Source organism: Rhinatrema bivittatum, chromosome 13, assembly GCF_901001135.1.
Source record: "Rhinatrema bivittatum chromosome 13, aRhiBiv1.1, whole genome shotgun sequence".
Classification (NCBI taxonomy): domain Eukaryota; kingdom Metazoa; phylum Chordata; class Amphibia; order Gymnophiona; family Rhinatrematidae; genus Rhinatrema; species Rhinatrema bivittatum.
Window position 1 is genome coordinate 42,245,983 of NC_042627.1, and position 19,700 is coordinate 42,265,682.

The window sequence follows — 19,700 nt, forward strand, 5'->3', positions numbered from 1 at the left end:
GCATCGTGTCACCCTCAGTCAGAGATGGACCATTGTTTGCAAAATCAGGAGGTAAAATCTTCAAGCATCTAGGCAGTGCTGACAGACTTAAAGAAATCTCTGGTTGTATTGCCATGATGTGGTATGCAGCACATTTAGATAAGCACTTAGACTTCTTTGCCGAGAGTGCCATGGTTGTAAAGCACAAAAGTTCTGTCAGGTATCTGCGAGTAAAAGCTGTGCCCAAAATTGACAAAATGTACATCCAGGTACAAGCAAAGGGTACACATGTCCAAAAACTTAGTATCCAGGTATAGGTGTACATACACACCCACACCTTAGGCACCTAAGGTGTGCATCCAGAAACAAGTCAGCAACGGATGCACAATAGGGATGAGTAGGTGCACACTGAAAAACCACACGAAATCACCCTACCACGTGCCAAAGAGGGAGAAGCCTGAGAATAGGGCGTAGCCTCAACCACCCACTGTGCCTGAACTACCTTCCATACCTCACAGAACTCCCCAGAGATGCAAGCAGAAGGCCAAAACAGAGGAATCTTTTATTTTATATAAAGTACCTGAGCTCAGCCCTCCCTAGCTGAGAGCAGAACAGGTCCCAGCTACAGGGGGAAGAGGGCAAAAGCCTTCACTGCTGAGCCTATTGGCCTGCAACTGCTAATTAAATTTTAAGTCCACACCACCCAAGGCTACCAGACTGAAGGCACTCTGAGGGAGGGACCAAATGTTATCACCTCAGAAGGCAAGTGGTGCTACATAGCTGTAGCATCTGTGATGTCTTTTGTACTTCCTTTTCTTTTATACTATGCAGTCATAGGGAAATGCATGTCCACCATTTGCTGGAGACAGAATACTGGCAGGGCTACATAACCACATGGTCACCTTTTGCTCAGTCTCCATCTGCTGCCAGAAGGGCATAACCCACAGGTGGGGGAATGACCTGCCAGAATGCAGAGAAAGAACCAGTTTTCCTCATCATCCCCAAACTAGGCCAGACACATGGGACATCCTCAAGCCTTCCTAAACAAACCTGAAAAGCCCTCTAACATTTGTGTGCCATAAGCACCACATGCCTCCCCTACTGCTCCCCTGAGGATGCCACTTAAGCCCCAGGGAAATGGCACCTCTAGGCCCTGAGGAATGTAAGCTGATGCAATTGCTTCCTTAATCCATCTTGCAATAGGAGAGGCTTTCTGCCCATACGGCCACTAAACAGCACAAAAAAGGTTAACTGATCTCTTAAAAACTATGAGACCTTTAAATCTCTCAGAAGAAACCAAACACTGAGCATATGAAGATCCTTATTCCACTCTGTTGAATGGCCTTCTGATCTATTAAATGCCAGCAACTCAAATTACTTGAGTGAGATGAACCACTGAAACCACTTTAGACAAGACACTGTACAAAGACACCCCCCCCCCCCAGTCACTAAAATCCGAATGACAGGATCCCTACACAATAATTCTTGCTGAGCGATAGTTACTAAGAACAGTTTTAATAGAGTAAGGGTCTTTTAGAAAAAAAAACTTTCCTAATTGGCTCAGAGGGAGGCTTACATAGGAGCCTTCAAGACTAGATTAAGATCCCATGGTGATACCACCAGTTTAACAGGAAGTGGGGGTGGGAACAAAATGCTTCATGCCCCTCAGAAAACAGGCCACATCCAGTTGGCACAGCGATAGAACCATAAACCTTAACCCTGCACCTTTAGAGAATAAGGCAAAGCCTTGCTGCAATCCTTTCTGCAAGAATATTTCCAGGATGGAAGCCTGAAAAAGGCTAAAAAAAAACCCCACAACTCTACTTTTGACACCAAGACTCAAACACCTTCCAAACACGTACAGATGGTTGCAAGCCAGAAAGAGGCCTACAAGTGGTAATGACCTCTTTCAAACAACCTTTTCCTCTTAAGTGGCAGGCCACAGAAGAGAAGCAGTTACCCCTTTTCAAGAAAGTCAGACCCTGAAATGGCAATCCAGGGACATGATCCAAATGAAATTGGCCTGCCAGCAAGAGACTTACGAAGTCTGAATACAATGGAGACCCAGGCCACTGAGAAAAAAGTTCTAGTTGTCCATTTGCCTCAACACCCTTAGAAGGCAAGGGGTGCACAACATACAGAAGAGCTTCCTGAGGCCAAGCCTGAACCCCAGCATTGAAATCCTCCAATCCTGTCTCATCTCCCACTGAAGAACCTCAGCATCATGTTCTGACTTGAAACCATCAAGTCCACCAGGCATCCCTACTTGGACCTGATGAGAGAGAATACCTCCTCCGCTAACTCCTATTCCCCAGGATACAGCCTGTGCCTACTCAAAATCTGCTTGTACATTTTCCACCCTGGCCACACAAAACAAAGAACATAGTCATAAGAACATAAGAAAATGCCATACTGGGTCAGACCAAGGGTCCATCAAGCCCAGCATCCTGTTTCCAACAGTGGCCAATCCAGGCCATAAGAACCTGGCAAGTACCCAAAAGCTAAGTCTATTCCATGTTACCATTGCTAATGGCAGTGGCTATTCTCTAAGTGAACTTAATAGCAGGTAATGGACTTCTCCTCCAAGAACTTATCCAACCTTTTTTTAAACAGCTATACTAACTGCACTAACCACATCCTCTGGCAACAAATCCGAGTTTAATTGTGCGTTGAGTAAAAAAGAACTTTCTCCGATTAGTTTTAAATGTGCCCCATGCTAACTTCATGGAGTGCCCTCCAGTCTACTATCCGAAAGAGTAAATAACCGATTCACATCTACCCGTTCTAGACCTCTCATGATTTTAAACACCTCTATCATATCCCCCCTCAGCCGTCTCTTCTCCAAGCTGAAAAGTCCTAACCTCTTTAGTCTTTCCTCATAGGGGAGATGTTCCATTCCCCTTATTTTGGTAGCCCTTTTGATCACATGCCTTTTGATCCAGTGGAGCAATACTGCTTCAAAGAAAACTGCAAGGCTTTGTTCCTCCCTGCTATCACTGTCTAGTTTCTGATCTGGGGATGGAAGACCAGCAATACTCCAGATTGTTTGGGTTTCCAAATGACTGACTAGGCGGCCTCCATCACAGACCTGCCTGAATGGTTTGTCCTTGACAGATAGCCCCTCAGCTTGTCAAACTGATGTTGTCATCCCCATACAGGATTCCAACTCCATGCCCCTTGACAAGCTGTCCTGCAACAGCTGCCAGGAAAGACAAGCTGCATCTCCTGCCCCAAAGATGTCCAGTTTCAAAATCCTATCATTAAGGACTGCAATGCAAGAGAAGAGATCTCTGCAACATTCATGGGGACCAAATCCAGCATAGATACTATAGATCATAGTTTCTGGGAAGTCTTAACTGCAACAATTGCTGCATCTGCTCTTGAAGTTTTAACTGGCTTTCCATGGTAAGGAAAACAAGCTCACAGATAACCAATCTGAGCTTGGAGTATCTTTCACCAAGAGCAAGATGGTCCTATCTAGGCTCTGTAGGAGAGTGACTACCCTGCTCTCAGCCCAATGAATCTCCTCGGACATTGCTCAAATCAACCAAGTGTTCAAATACAGATGTACCAGAACGCCATCTCTGTGCAAGGTCAGCACTAGCAACACCATTATCTTTGTAAACATGCATGGAGCCATGTCTAGGCCAAAGGGGAGTACTTGAAACTGGAAATGCCCTCCTAATAATACAAACCTGAACAATCTGATGATCTCTGGATAGGGATGTGCAGGGAAGCCTCCAAAACATCAAGAGATGCCAGAAATTCCCCTTTCCTGACCACTCAAATATGGACCAAGAGTTTGTACATGAAAGTGGGACGCTTGCGATAAGTTGCAGGAGATTGGGCATCCAAATGGCAGATGAAATTGAAAATAGACAAGTGTAAAGTGATGTACATAAGGAAAAGTAACCTACATTGTAGTTATGAGGTTAGGTTCCATATTAGAAGTTACCATGCAAGAAAGATCTGGGCATCAGTGGACAATACATTGAAATAGCTCAGTGTTCTGCAGCAGTCAAAAAAAAACCTGCAACTAGAATGTTAGAAATTAGGAAAGGAGTCATGAATAGAATGTCCTAGTTCCTCTGTATTGCTCTGCACCTTTAGTACTAGATGCAATTCCGGTTGCCAAAGGGAAAAAAAAATAGCAGCACTGGAAAAGGTTGAGTGAAGGGCAGATAAATGATAAAGCAAATGTTGCTTACCTGATGTAACAGGTGTTCTCACAGGACAGCAGGATGTTAGTCCTCACAAATGGGTGACATCGAGGATGGAGCCCACCACGGAAAACTTCTGTCAAAGTTTAAACAGAACTTTGACTGGCCCCTACTGGGCATGCCCAGCAAGGCACTGACCCTGCAGCCAGCAGGGGTCTCCCTTCAGTCTGATGTTCAAAGCTACAGGCAGTGCCTAGAAAGTAAAAACAAAACAAACCCAACACCGCGGGGTGGCGGGCGGGTTTCGTGAGGACTAACATCCTGCTGTCCTGTGAGAACACCTGTTACATCAGGTAAGCAACATTTGCTTTCTCACAGGACAAGCAGGATGGTTGTCCTCACAAATGGGTGAGTACCGAGCTGAGGATGTCCTGACTTGCACCAAATGCACCCAACGACGTGCAACAGGCACTACAACTGGGGTGGAATTTGGTAAAGGGCATCCGCACCCTACCGGGAAGGTGGAAGGGTGTTGGTACATCACGTTGGAAAAAGGTTACGCAAGACAGATTGGCCGAAGATGGAGTCCTGTCTTCCAGCTTTGTCCAAACAATAGTGGGCTGCAAAGGTATGGAGAGAACTCCAGGTTGCAGCCTTGCAGATGTCAGGAAGCGGCACCGATCGAAGGTGTGCCACTGACGTAGCCATGGCCCTCACAGAGTGTGCTTTGACACGGTCTTGAAAAGGGATGCCCGCTTGCTCATAGCAGAAAGCAATGCAGTCCGCCAACCAGGAGGAAAGAGCCTGCTTACCCACAGGTTGTCCTAACTTGTTAGGATGGAAAGAGACGAATAATTGAGTGCTCTTCCTGTGAGAAACTGTACGGTCTAGGTAAAAGGCTAGAGCCCGTTTACAGTCTAGGGTATGCAGGGTCTGTTCTCCAGAGTTGGAGTGGGGCCTGGGAAAAAAGATAGGTAGTATGATGGATTGATTAATATGAAACTCAGAAACTACCTTAGGTAAAAATTTAGGGTGAGTGCGGAGTACCGCCCGGTCCTGCAGGAGCTTAGTGTAAGGCGGATAGGTAACTAGGGCCTGTAATTCACTAACCCTGCGAGCTGAAGTGATAGCCAAAAGGAATAACACTTTCCATGTGAGATACTTTAACTCACAGGAGTGCAGAGGTTCGAAAGGAGGTTTCATTAGACGACCAAGAACCAGATTAAGGTCCCAGGATGGGGCCGGAGGCCGTAAGGGTGGCTTCAGATGGAGCAAGCCTTTAAGAAAACGTGTTACTAGGGGTTGTACTGAAATAGGGACACCCTGTACACCTTTATGGAAGGCGGCTACCGCACTGACATGCATCCTAATGGAAGAGGTTTTAAGACCTGATTCAGAGAGATGCCATAAATAGTCCAAGAATTTGGAGATTGGACAGGAAAGGGGATCAAGGGACTGAGAAGTGCACCATGATGTGTACCTTTTCCATTTGTATGAGTAAGACTTTCTTGTGGAAGGCTTTCGTGAAGCTATCAGGACTCGAGAAACGGAATCTGAAAGGTTGAAAGGCTGAAGGACTAACCTTTCAACATCCATGCCGTCAGGGACAAGGCTTGGAGGTTGGGATGGAGGAGGCATCCGTCGTTTTGAGTGAGCAGATGCGGGTCCTTTCCCAGAGGAATGTGCCTGCGGATGGAGAGATCCTGGAGTATTGGAAACCATACTTGGCGTGGCCAGTAAGGTGCTATCAGGATCATGGTTCCTCCGTCCTGGCGTAGCTTCACGAGAGTCTTTGACACAAGAGGAAGTGGAGGGAATGCGTAGAGCAGACCGGTTGTCCACTTGAGGGAGAATGCATCCCTCGGCCGAGAGTGCTGGCTCCGAATGAGAGAGCAGTAATCGTCCACTTTGTGGTTCTGAGGGGACGCAAAGAGGTCTATGCGGGGAGAACCCCACTTGTGAAACAGAGAGGTCGCTACCAGAGGATCGAGTGACCACTCGTGCGGTTGGAAGACACGGCTCAGCCGGTCTGCCAATACATTGTCTACTCCCGGCAGGTAAGTGGCCCTGAGGTACATGGAGTGGGAGAGGGCTTCCGCCCAGATCTGCGCAGCTTCCTGACACAGAAGGAAGGAGCCTGTGCCTCCCTGCTTGTTTATGTACCACATGGCCACTTGGTTGTCCGTCTGGATTAAGATTATCTGATGAAAGAGATGATCTTTGAAAGTACGGAGCGCATAGCGGATTGCTCGAAGTTCCAGGAAATTGATCTGGTGTTCGGCTTCCTCGTTGGACCATAACCCTTGGGTTTGAAAGTTGTCCACATGGGCTCCCCAACCGATGTGAGAAGCGTCGGTGGTTAGGATTACTTGCGGATCCGGTGGAAGAAAGGGTAAGCCCTGAAGGAGGTTGACCTGAGTCGTCCACCAGGTTAAGGATAGGCGCAGCGCTTGTGTGACTGTGACTATGGAGGACAGAGGCTGAAAAGCTTGAATCCATTGGTGTCGTAGAGTCCATTGTGTTACTCTCATGGCTAGTCGGGTCATGGGAGTGACTTGAACCGAGGATGCCATGTGTCCTAGGAGAATGAGGAACTGGCGAGCCGTGGCCGTATCTTGAGACTGGAGCTGGTGAGCTAAGGACATGAGAGTTTGGACCCGTTGAAGCGGAAGGTAGGCCTTTGCCTGTAAGGTGTCCAAGTCTGCCCCAATGAAAGATAAGGTTTGAGATGGGACGAAGCAAGATTTCTCGTAATTGACAAGAAACCCTAAGGAAAGGAGTGTGTTGATTGTCAATTGTAGGGAGGACCGGGCAATCTGAGGGGTGGAGGCCCTGATTAGCCAATCGTCCAGATAGGGGTATACGTGGACACCTTCCTTCCTGAGGAATGCTGCTACAACTACGAGGCATTTGGTGAAGACTCGTGGAGCAGATGCCAGACCAAAAGGTAGTACTCGGTATTGGTAATGGTCGCGGCCTACTAGAAACCGCAGATATTTGCGATGGGATTGTGTTATCGCAATATGGGTATAAGCGTCCTTGAGGTCGAGGGAGCATAGCCAATCCCCTCTTTGCAGCAGAGGGAGTAACGTGCCCAGGGTTACCATCTTGAACTTTTCTTTTTGAAGGTACTTGTTGAGGGCCCGAAGGTCCAAAATTGGACGTAGCCCTCCTGACTTTTTTGGAATTAGGAAGTACCTGGAGTAAAATCCCTTGCCTCGTTGAGAGGGAGGGACAGGTTCTATAGCATTTGATTGCAAAAGAAGGGATACTTCCTGTTGTAATTGAGTCAAGTGGCTGGATAGACTCCATGCTTGAAGAGGCGGGGAGTCTGTCGGAAGAGTTATGAAATTGAGGTGGTAACCCTGTGCGATAATTGCCAGCACCCACTGGTCTGAGGTAATCCGTATCCAATGCTGCAAAAAGTGGCACAGACGACCCCCTACAGGGATGTGGGGGAGTGGGATATGGCATGTGCTCCGTATCGGGAAGTCAAAGGCCTGCCGCAGGCCCGGGAGGTGGGGCTACAGCAGGTCTTTGTTTCCGAGGTTGGCGTAGCTGAGGTCTGGTGGAGGATAGAGCCGGACGAGGCCTAGTCGACGGAGGGTAATAACGACGTGGCTGAAAGAATGACTTTTTAGAGTCCTTCTTAGGTGGTGGTTTGGAGGATACTTCAGATGGAACAGACGAAAGTTGTTTCAACGTCTCGTGGTGATCCTTCAATTCCGCCACAATCTGTTGAATCTGTTCTCCGAACAGATTGTCCCCCAAGCAGGGTAAATCGGCTAGACGATCCTGGACCTCTGGGCGAAGGTTGGATGATTTTAACCAAGCCCAACGTCTGGCTGAGATGGCAGTAGCTGAGACTTTCGTGGAAGCATCGAAGATATCGTAGGCCGTTCTGATCTCGTGCTTCCCAGCTTCAAATCCTTTGTGAAGGAGGGCTTGAAGCTGTGGCTGGTATTGGTCCGGTAATGTGTCAGCGTAGTCCTGCATCTGTTTAAGGATAGCTCTGTTGTATTGAGTCATATAAAGTTGGTATGAAGCTATGCGAGATATCAACATAGCCCCATGATATACTTTCCTGCCCACACTATCAAGGAATTTGTTGTCCTTGATAGGGGGAGTGGAAGAGTGTGGTTTTAGGCGCTTGGCCTTCTTTTGCGCAGACTCAACTACAACAGAGCGATGATCCAGTTGAGACTTCTGAAATCCTGGTGCTGACTGAACGAGGTATGTTGAGTCAGCTTTTTTATTAACTGGTGACACAGATGAAGGTGATTCCCAGTTTTTCTTTAAAAGATCCAGAAATACCTGGTGAATGGGGATGGAAGCGATGATTTTTGGGGCATCCAGAAATTGGAGCAGCTCCATCATTTGGTGCCTGTCATCGGTCTCAGATTGCAGCTGAAAAGGCACAATTTCTGACATCTCCTTTACAAAATTTATAAAGGAGAGATCTTCAGGAGGAGATCGTTTTCTACTCTCTGTAGGAGATGGTGGGGATGGTAAATCTGTATCTGAAGATGTATCATCACCCCAGGTATCATAAGGATCATGTAGGGCTTGCAGTTCTGAAGGACCTGGTAGAGGATCCAAAGGCATCGATGGAATCGGTGCTGCAAGCGGAACTGTGAACGGCATCGAGGGCTTCGGGGGTACCGATGGAATCGGTGCCGATCTTGGAATCGATGGAGCCGAAGGATAAATCGGTGGAAAGGTATGTGAAGGCACCGATGGAACGACACCGGACGGGGGAATCCGGAACGGTGTTTCTCCTGTCGATGAATGTCCTTCCGGAGATGATGGTGTAGTCGGTGCTACTGGAATCACCGATGGAAGGGCGCGCATGAGTGCCTCCATACGATTTAGTATCGGTGCCAACGCTTCCACTAGAGGCTCGGTGGTCGGTTCCCTCCTCGGTGGCAGAGTCGGTGCTGAGGTCGGTGCCTGAGGCGGTGCCGGAGGCGGTGCCGGAGGCGGTGCCGGTGGAGGCTGGAATCTTCGCATCGCATTCTCGATGGCCTCCTGGACCAGCCGGTCCAGTTCTGCCCGGAGACCAGGGGTAACCATACCCGGCTCGACGGGAGAGGGAGGCTGAGGCAGGGCCGGAAGTACCACCGTAACCGGTGGGATCACGGCCCCCGCACCCCGGGAGGGTGAGGGTTTCCTCGGTGCCTGCGAACGAGACGTGGACGGTGCCAGGTCTGACCGAGGCTTTTTCGTCGGTGGCTCGGCCTGTTCAGAGGTCGATGGTTGTGGATCCTCGACGGGCCGAGACTTGTGCCGTCGATGGCGATGCTTATCCTTCCGATCTCCTCGCCCATCCGGGGAGGGGACAGGAGTCGACGGCCGAGAAGTCATCGGTGGAGGACGGTCACCGGAGGGTTGACGATGGTGGTGCAACTTCGACGGTGCCGGTTCCGATGACGTCGATGCTATCGATGGCGTTGGGGTGGGTGCATGGAAGAGGAGCCCCATCTTCTCCATCCTGGCTTTACGACCCTTAGGTGTCATTAGGGCACATTTAGTGCAAGTCAGGACATCATGCTCACTTCCCAAACATAGAACACAGACCCGATGGGGATCTGTGATTGACATAGTCCGGGTGCAATCCGGACAACGACGGAACCCCGTCGCCATGGCCTAGGGCCAAATTTAGCCGCGGGATTGGTAAGTGCCAACAGGCCTCTAGGGCCAAAATCGACGGCAGTCGATGAAAATCGGCAAAAAACTTACCGGCTTTCGCGGAGGTGACAAAAATTTGTCGAAGGGAGACCCCTGAGGGGCAAATTTTCTTCGGAAAGAAAAAAAACCGAATTCCTGTCAGGAACGTGGTAAGAGAGCTCCTTTCACCGCGTGGCAACTGCTGCGCGGAAAAAAGAAGACTGAAGGGAGACCCCTGCTGGCTGCAGGGTCAGTGCCTTGCTGGGCATGCCCAGTAGGGGCCAGTCAAAGTTCTGTTTAAACTTTGACAGAAGTTTTCCGTGGTGGGCTCCATCCTCGATGTCACCCATTTGTGAGGACAACCATCCTGCTTGTCCTGTGAGAAAGAGGTTAGAACTGCTCTCCTAAAAAAAGGAAAGGCTAAAGATGTTAGGGCTGTTCCATCTTTGGAGCAAGAGACATACAGCTGAGGGGGGGCGGATATATAATAAGGTCTACAAAAACCTTGAGAACTAGTATGGGTAAATGTGAATTACTCAGATAATATAAGGACTAAGAGGCATAACATGAAGTTAGCAGGTAGCACATTTAAAACAAATATGAACATTTTCACTTAATAAACCATTAAGCTCTTGAATTCATTGCCAGGGGACATGGTTAAGGCAGTTAGCATAACTGGGTTTAAAAAAATTTTGATAAGTTCCTGGAGAAGTCCATAGACTTAATGAAATTGACTTAGAAACAGTCACTACTTAGTACTGGTATTAGTAACATGGTATTTGCATCCTGGATTGACCACTGTTGGCAAGAGGATGCTGGGCTTGATGGAGCCTCACTTCTAACCCAGAATGGTAACCTTATGTTCTTCCCTGTTTAACCTCTGTGATTGAACAGCCTTCCCTTGCACATGTTACAAAAGCCCAAGAACAAGTCACCTTCTGGTCTCCACAAGCTATGCAGTACTTCCTGCACAGCCCAGATGCAGCCATCTTAACTTCAAATGCCATATGGGAACTGGAGAAATGAATTTATTTATTTGAAAACTTTTATATACCGGTATTAGTATGCAAACATCATACCGGTTCACATTGTAACTAAAGGCAGAAATTACAATCAACAGGGAGGGGAAAACAAGGAGGATTATACATAGAGCAGGGGGCATAGAAATTAAAGCATTAAAACTGTAACGAGCTATTTAGAGGAATATATACAAGTTTAGGCAGATTATTTACAAGAGTTGAGGCTGTAACGTGCTATTTACAGGAAAGAATACAAATTTAAGTGAATATTTAAAAAATCCTAATCCTCCAGGCATACCAACATGAGCCAGAATAGGCCAGCCCCCTCCCCCCAGCAGGTTCCTGCTGACCACCTTCAAACTACTCCCAGTCACTTTTTTTTAAGTTGCTTAAAAACACTCAATAGTAACCAAAAAACGTTCACAGTTCCCTGAAGCAGATTCCTTCTATGAAGGCAGTCAGGAGCTTCAGAGGGGAGGAAGAGGACCAAGTCTAAGGGAGTTAGTCCCACTGGCTATCACTCCATTCAGAACAACCAGAAGGTATTTACCCCTACCCTACCAGAAGAATAACCCAAAATTGGACCCAACAGCCTTTGAAGCAATTTCTTCACACCAGAATGTTTGATCCCAGGTTAGACATCCCTACCATCGGTTAGAGATAATACTGGGAGATTGCAGGTGGCACAGTTGCTTAAGTGCCAAGAGTGCAGTGAAGCTTTTGTTCTGTCTTCATCTGCTGGTAGGAAAGAAAATCCATGCATCTAGACTAGTCTGGGGGACAATAAAATTTTTCATTTCAAATTAAATGAAAGCTAGTTTAAATCCTACTTCTCTTCAGTAAACGTTAACTGAACCGAAATTGCCTCTCATATCTAATCAGTTAAAAAATCTGATTGATTTCCATAAGAGGTCTAACACTTACTTCCAAATTTCGGAGATAAATATAGATGTCCTTTACATATTCACTGCACAGCTGAGGGTTGCCACCATCTCCTGCATCAATATCCTCCACATTAAGTAGGGTATCTGAAAAAGCTTGGCATAGTTCCTCTTCTTTCATAGACACATCCATAGGAGCTGGCGATAGAACCTGAGTATAAGCCATGAGAATGGATCAGCTTCTAAGTCAGTACCTTTCCAACCTAGTCCTGAAGGCACACTAACTGGCCTGGTTCAGGATATTCATGGTATGCATAACACAGGATCTCCAATGTATACAAAAGGTGTATGCAAATTCATTGTGAATATCCCCAGGCCAGCTAGGCGTGCCTCTAGGACACAGCTGGGAAATGTTATTCTAAGGATACCATTTGTTTAGTCTTGCAGGAAAAAAGCCTGTATGATAGTCCAGTCTATGCAGACTTCTGCAAACCCTCTGAAGTTATTCAGGTTGAAATATTCAATAGGTATTCTCAGGGGCAGCTCAAGGCAATCTGCTGCCTGAGGAAAGGGAAGAGATGACATCCCCCCCCCCCCCAGGCTCACAATCACACAAGCTGCCTCTCTCACATGGGATTTCTTTGTTTTTTAGCCGCCACCAGCCTGAGGAAGGTGCCACAGCAGCGTTCTGAGAGATGTTTTTTGCTACCTCACAATTCTGCCACCTGAAGCAACTGCCTCACCATAGAACCGCCCCTGGGTATTCTAATTAAAAAAGACACTACATGCTGCCATTTGAAGTGCTCACATTTGAGGCTGCTCTGACATACGACCCTCAGTACTAAAAAGATCTAACATTTTCAGAACTGCAGCTATTTTAGATAACTAGGTTCAAATGCAGAGGAACCCCACAGGAGCAAGTTTCTGGCCTGCAGACAATGTAGCAGGGCTTTTATCTTGCCCCTGAAAATGCTTTCCTTTTGCAAAGGATTATGGGCCTCTTCGGAGCATAATTTAAGGTTATGAACACTAGAGCAGGGGAGGCCAACTCCGGTCCTCGGCCACAAGCAGGTCATCCACAATGAATACCAGATAAATTTGCATACAATGGAAGCAATGCATACATCGCTCCTCTAAGTTGAGGGGCAGTTTGCAAGGAAAGTCACCTAATGGCAGAACAGAATCTTCAACACTTAGAAGTCTCTCAAAAACAAACTGCTCAGAGACAAACCAACAGACCAGTGGAATACTGGGCCAAGAATGCATCTCCCCCTTCCTTCCAGGTATCTAGTTATGGGGGCCAGAGTTGGGCATCATACCAAGGGCTCTCCTCCTCCAAGAAGGAAACCAAAAGGCAACACTACTATTCACCCTCCTCCCATCGTTCCAGTAAAGTCTGCTTTATTTATTCTGGTGACTGCAAGGCTAAAGAGCAAATAGATCAGCCCCACTTACTCCCATCATTGACTCTACCCAGTTAGCACCAAAAATCTTCAAACAAGTTTCAGACCTTTGCATGTAGTTAGAATCTATTCTGTCTTTGCTTACACTTTTTTTTATAGTTTCCCCGTCTCCTCATACCTTCCCCCTCCCCCTACATAATTTTCTGACTCATTTGTTTCTCCATGTGGATCTTGATATCAGATGATTCTCACTTCTAGTACCACCCCATCTCTCTCCTCTCAACCTTTTTTGTTTACCCTCCCCTCCACCCCAGCATGCTTCACCTTTCTCTCTCAAAAGCTCCCATAACCTAACACATCACCCCTCAGCTTCTTACAGTTAGTTAATCTCACCCCCCATCAGGGGGGTAGGGGGGTTCATTGCAATAGAAGACAGCCACTAACTATCAACTTTTAGTAATAAGCCATAACTACCCCATAAACTATCTCTGCAAAATTCTCAACTCACAGACCTACCTTACAACAGGAGGATTTTTTTTTTAATGAAGCTAGTTGATACTGACCTTAGGGATGAAATGAAAGTTTCAGCATCTAAATTAAAGATTTGCTAGTATCACCATTTTAAAAGACCTCATGCAAGACTCTACAGTTTCCATATTTGAAATATTTACCTTCTGAAGAATAGTGGTCATTGCTTCAGGTTTCTGTGTCACTTTTGTTGGTGCTTTGAAATTCTACCAAATAAAAAAAAAGTTGAAGTAGAATACATACAAGTACTGCATTTTAGACCCAGTAGTGTAAACCCCACTAGTCTACGAGTTCCTACAACACAAGGCTGAGGAACAGTTTTTAAAAAAGAATGCTACAACCTATACATTTTGGCTGCACCTCAAGTTCTCTATTTTTTCCATCCTTATCAGAACCTTACCTTAGCTGCCTGAGGTCCCCTGACAGTAACATGGTTACCAATATCTCCCAGAGCAGCCCTCCTTGTGGTTATTTGGCTTTTAGCCTTAGGAATGCCACCTCTGATGGCATAATCCACTTCTCTATTGGTCTAGGAGAAAGATATAAAGATTAGGGAACAATATGAACCGCAGTTAGATACGTCTATGGGTAAAGTATTCAAGGGGCTTTATGAAGACTTGCACTAGCCTTTCACATCTGCAATTTAATAAATCACAAGAATTAGTAGGGATGTGCAGATGGATGCCATACATTGCATTCGGCAAGGGGGGCCCCGCCCGCCCCCCGATATGTTTGTTAATTCTTATTCGTCACAGCTAAAATTAAATTGACTACAATCCCCCCCTCCCAATGCTTACCAAAACTCCCTGGTGGTCCAGCAGGGGGTCCGGGAGCCATCTCCTGCACTCACACTCAGCTGCTGGTTTCAAAATGGCGCCGATGGCCTTTGACCTACTATGTCACAGGGGTTACCTGTGCCATTGGTCAGCCCCTGCGACATAGTAGGTCAAAGGCTATCAGTGCCATTTTGAAACCGGCAGCTTGAGGGTGTGAGTGCAGAAGATGGCTCCCGGACCCCCCGCTGGACCACCAGGGAGTTTTGGTAAGTCTTGGGGGGAGGGGTTTGTTTAAATTGGCTCCTTTAGATGGCCGAATAATTTGGCGAAGATTTGTTGTATTTGTGGGGAACCGCTATACGCTTTACTTCCCCACGAATATGTCCTTATATGTTGTGGATTGCCAATTCGTAGGGAATGAATGCACACCCCTAAGCATTAGTACATTCCATGCCAACAGAGGCTTTCCATAATAAAGTAGCCCACCCTGCTTGGTTAGGATTTCCAGAAGGGACAGGCTGGAAAAAAGTGAACTGTATGCTCCATCAAAAATATCACAAGCAGATAGTATCCCAGCTGTGCAAAACCTACACTACCACACCCAGGAGGGAAGTGCGGGCAGGGATAACTAAGAATAATGTATTTGTTAGATAAAATTGTACATCTGAAGTTTGGGAGCATTTTGTGAAACTAATTTGCTAATAAATTTAATGGAAATACCAAGCACATCACCTACATCATTTATAACTACACTTCCCATAGACAAAGTGGGAGAAAACCTTTAGTACATAGGCACCTAAAGTTAAGGGACATAATTAAAGAGCCTATTGGAATAAGAGGCACTTGGTAGAGTATACAGTTTAATAAGTCGTTTTGCAAAGGCTTTACTTCCAATGCAACAAGAAGTTTTGCACAAAAATGGGTACAGGGGGATCTGCATAAGGCGGCACTAACCCAGGGGTCCATGCAATAAAGTCACATAGAAAGCGGGCACTGAACAGTCAGCGCCCACTCTCTTAATGAGCCCCAGGCACCAAGGGGTGGGGGGGTGCCATGCAATACTAAAATTAGGGGGCCGCGTTAGTGCATCCTTGCTAACGCGAACCCAATCTGTTTTCGTGACCACCGTATGCGAAAACCGACGCAGACTTTCAGTGTAGGTTTTCATGACTACCGTCTGAGGCAAGGAAAACAGACGTCAATAATCTCTGCATTGGTTTTTGTGATGGACAGACTTTTTTTCCACTTTTCTTTTGGTTTTCATCCTACTTAATATCACAATTTCTTTTTGCATCTGGAGTGAATGCCTAATAGCCTCATTCACATGCATTTGCATCTGATGATCGTTATTAGATTCACTCCATGTTGGACGTGCGTTGAATATGCGCTAATCCCCTTATTGCATTATGGGATTGATTAGTCTATTCTACTCGTGTCCGACTGCAGGTTAACAGTGCGCTCGTCTCAGCACACCGTATTGCATCGGCCCCCCCCCCCAGCGTTTCCCAACCCTCTCCCAGTGGCACACCTATCCAGTCAGGTTTTCAGGACTACCATAATATGCACAAGATATATTAGCATGCACTGAACACTCAGTGTACACAAATCATTCCATGCATATTTATTAAAGATATCCTGAAAATCCAACTAGTTAGGCATACCTCCAGGAGAGGATTGGGAAGACAGTCTCATAGGTTAATGCAAACTAACTATTATACCTACCCCCCCCCCCCTCCCCCCATGCAGAGATGTATGTTTTCTTAGCACTGGAAAGAGGTGGCGTAAAGTTCCCAGGCTGTTAATCTAAGGGTATAAACAAGAAAATTATTACTTACCTGCTAATTTTCGTTCCTGTAGTACCATGGATCAGTCCAGACAGTGGGTTATGTCCCCAATCCAGCAGATGGAGTCAGCACAAGCTTTGAGGGGGCGTATCCATATACTACTACCCCCTCTGCAGGAGTTCAGTATCGAGTATATCAAAGCCCGAGTAGAAACCCCCGAAGGATCAAGTTTGTGGAAACAGATAATTAAAACAATTGTAACCGCAACAAGTAACTGCAAACATCCTACCAACTTGTAGGGAGCTGTGAAAAAAAAACAGCAAAAAAGAAACGACTGTGAAGACAACACTGCGAGTAAGAAGTAGCGCAGAGCTGAGCAGGATCAAGAACCCAAACGCGGTGGGCGTCTGGACTGATCCATGGTACTACAGGAACGAAAATTAGCAGGTAAGTAATAATTTTCTTTTCCCTGTACGTACCTGGATCAGTCCAGTCAGTGGGATGTACCCATGCTTCCCTAAATCAAGTGGGGTCCTGCAAGGCCTGCTCGGAGAACCTGCTCGCCAAAAGTGTCCAGAGACCGAAGAGGCGAGGTGCAGACGATAGTGCCTCAAGAACGTGTGTAACGATTTCCAGGTGGCTGCTCTACAAATTTCTTGAGAGGATACCGAGCGAGCCTCCGCCCAGGAAGCCGCCTGAGAACGTGTAGAATGCGCGACGATGCCGGGTGGGGGAATCCGTCCCGCCCCAATGTAGGAAGCAGCAATGCCGGCCTTCAACCATCTGGCAATGGTCGTCTTCGAAGCCTGAGACCCCTTCTTAGGGCCGGACCAGAGTACGAAGAGACGGTCAGAGATCCGGAACTCATTTGTAGCCTCCAGGTAGAGGCGCAGAGTGCGCTTGACATCCAAGAGACGGAGAGACTTCTGCTCTGAGGAGGAGAAGGACGGCAACTCCACCGTCTGGTTCACATGGAATGCAGAAACCACCTTCGGAAGGAAGGAGGGAACGGTGCGAAGCGAAACTCCAGTCGGAGAAACGGAGATAGGGCTCTCTACACGACAGAGCCTGCAGCTCCGAGCGGAACAGATGGCCACAAGAAATACAGTCTTGAGAGTGAGATCCTTTATCGTTGCGCTGCGCAGCGACTCAAACTGTGGTCCCGACAGGGAGCGAAGCACAAGGTTAAGACTCCAGGAGGGACAAGGGTCCCGTAACGGAGGACGCATATGCTTGACACCCTTGAGAAAACGAGCAATGTCAGGATGCTGTAGAAGAGAGCCCCCATCGCTCAACAGCGAACCAAGGGCAGCCACCTGAACCCGTAGTGAATTATAGGCGAGCCCTTTTTCCACTCCCGCCTGTAGAAACTGAAGGATCTGAGGTACAGAAGCCTTAGCGGGTCTCGTGGCCTGGCTGGTACACCGCAGCTCGAACACCTTCCAGACTCGAACGTAGGCCGCCGACGTCGATGTCTTTCGTGCCCGCAATAGCGTGGATACTACCGCCTCCAGGTAGCCCCGACGCCGGAGGCGGCGCCTCTCAAAAGCCAGGCCGCAAGACAGAAGAGTTCTGCCTGCTCGAAAAATACCGGGCCCTGATGTAGGAGCTGGGGGAGGTGCCCCAACCTGATTGGCCCGTCGATCACCAGCTGTAGCAGGTCTGCAAACCAGGGTCGCCTGGGTCATTCTGGAGCGACGAAGATCACGGTCCCCTGATGGCTTTCTATTCTGCGGAGCATTCTGCCCACCAGGGGCCACGGTGGAAAAGCGTAGAGCAGAAGATGTGGGGGCCACAGAAGGACCAGGGCATCCAGTCCCTCCGCGCTGCGCTCTCTCTGGCGACTGAAGAAGCGTGGAGCCTTGGCGTTGAGAGCGGACGCCATCAGATCCAAGTGGGGGGCTCCCCACCGATGGACGAGAAGTTGCATCGCTTTGTCGGAGAGAGACCACTCTCCTGGGTCCAGCAGTTGACGACTGAGGAAGTCCGCCTGGACGTTGTCCACCCCGGCGATGTGCGAGGCCGCTAGCCGGACGAGATGACTCTCTGCCCATTGCATCAGCAGCGCCGCCTCGAGCGCGACCTGCGGGCTGTGCGTGCCTCCTTTTCGGTTGATGTAGGCCATGGTGGTAGCGTTGTCTGATAGGATTCTGACTTCCCGGTTCCGAAGAAGCGGGAGGAAATGTCGCAGAGCTAGTCGGACCGCTCTGGTTTCCAGACGGTTGATTGACCACTTCGCCTCCACCGTGGACCACGTCCCCTGCGTGGCGCTTCAATCGCAGACTGCACCCCAGCCTGCTAGACTGGCATCGGTAGTCACCACCACCCAATTTGGCAGATAGAGGGACACGCCACGGGCCAGGTTCGGCGGATCCAACCACCAGCCCAGACTGTCCCTGGCATTCTGCGGGAGCGGGAGAATCATCTGGTAGTCCTGCGATACTGGTTTCCAACGGGAGAGGAGCGCCCACTGTAAGGTCCTGAGGTGAGCGAAAGCCCAAGGTACAAGGTCGATGGTGGACCCCATCACTCCCAGGAGTGGTAGGTAGTCCCAGGAGGTGGGCTCTGGTAACGCAGAGAACCGTCGTGTGAGATCCCGCAAGGATTGAGCCTTGTCCTGGCGCAGAAAACCCTTGCCCAGTAGGGTGTTGAAGGTCGCCCCCAAAAAATCCAAGCGTTGCGAGGGCTTGAGGGAGCTCTTGGAGCTGCAGCCACGACTACCATGATCTTGGTGAAGGTGCGCGGCGCCGTCGCCAATCCGAACGGGAGAGCCATGAACTGAAAATGCTGGGCCAGGATTTTGAAACGAAGGAAACTGTGGTGGTCCGGGCGGATGGGAATGTGCAGGTAGGCCTCCGTTAAGTCCAGGGAGGCGAGGAACTCCCCCCGATGTACCGCCGCAATCACTGATCGGAGCGTTTCCATGCGGAACCGAACAACTCGAAGGGATTTGTTGACTTCCTTGAGGTCTAGGATAGGCCGGAAGGAACCGTCCTTCTTTGGCACGACGAAATAGATGGAATAGTGGCCCGAGCCCACCTCTCCGAAGGGCACGGGCGCAATAGCGCCTATCTCCCGGAGTCTGTCCAGAGTCAGCTGCAACGCTCTTCTCTTGAGGTCCGAGCCACAGGGAGAAAAGATGAACCTTCCCTGCGGGGGGCGGACAAATTCCAATGCGTAGCCGTGTTTTATGGTATCCAGGACCCCCTGGTCCGAGGTGATCCGCGCCCACTCCGCGTAGAAATACGTTAGCTGGCCCCCAATCCTGGGGACAGGGGAGTGGGCGAGACTGGCATCATTGTGAAGACTTGGGTGAGGGATTCCCCGGTCCGGAGGTGGTGCGCGCGGGCCGACGTCCGCAAAAGGAGCGCGACCAGGGCTGAGACCTGGGGGCGGATGGCCGGGAGCCCGCCTGTCTGTATCCCCTGTAGCGCCGTTGCGCTCTGGTCTGAGAAGAAGAAAATGCTCTGGATGGTCGAAACCTATCCTCCGGCAGCCGATGA

General features: G+C 48.5%; 1 protein-coding gene across 2 annotated transcripts in view; it reads right to left on the minus strand.

The window, feature by feature from the left end:
* CCNB2 (cyclin B2) overlaps positions 1-19,700 on the minus strand; it is a 51,158-nt gene that overhangs the window by 20,641 nt on the left and 10,817 nt on the right. For both annotated transcript variants that reach the window (XM_029575200.1, XM_029575199.1), the window contains exons 2-4: positions 14,038-14,166; positions 13,781-13,843; positions 11,750-11,917 (exon numbers count right to left, since the gene is read on the minus strand). In XM_029575200.1, the coding sequence (XP_029431060.1) occupies positions 11,750-11,917; positions 13,781-13,801 (189 nt within the window). In that variant the 5' untranslated portion in view covers positions 13,802-13,843; positions 14,038-14,166. The remainder of the gene's footprint in view (positions 1-11,749; positions 11,918-13,780; positions 13,844-14,037; positions 14,167-19,700) is intronic.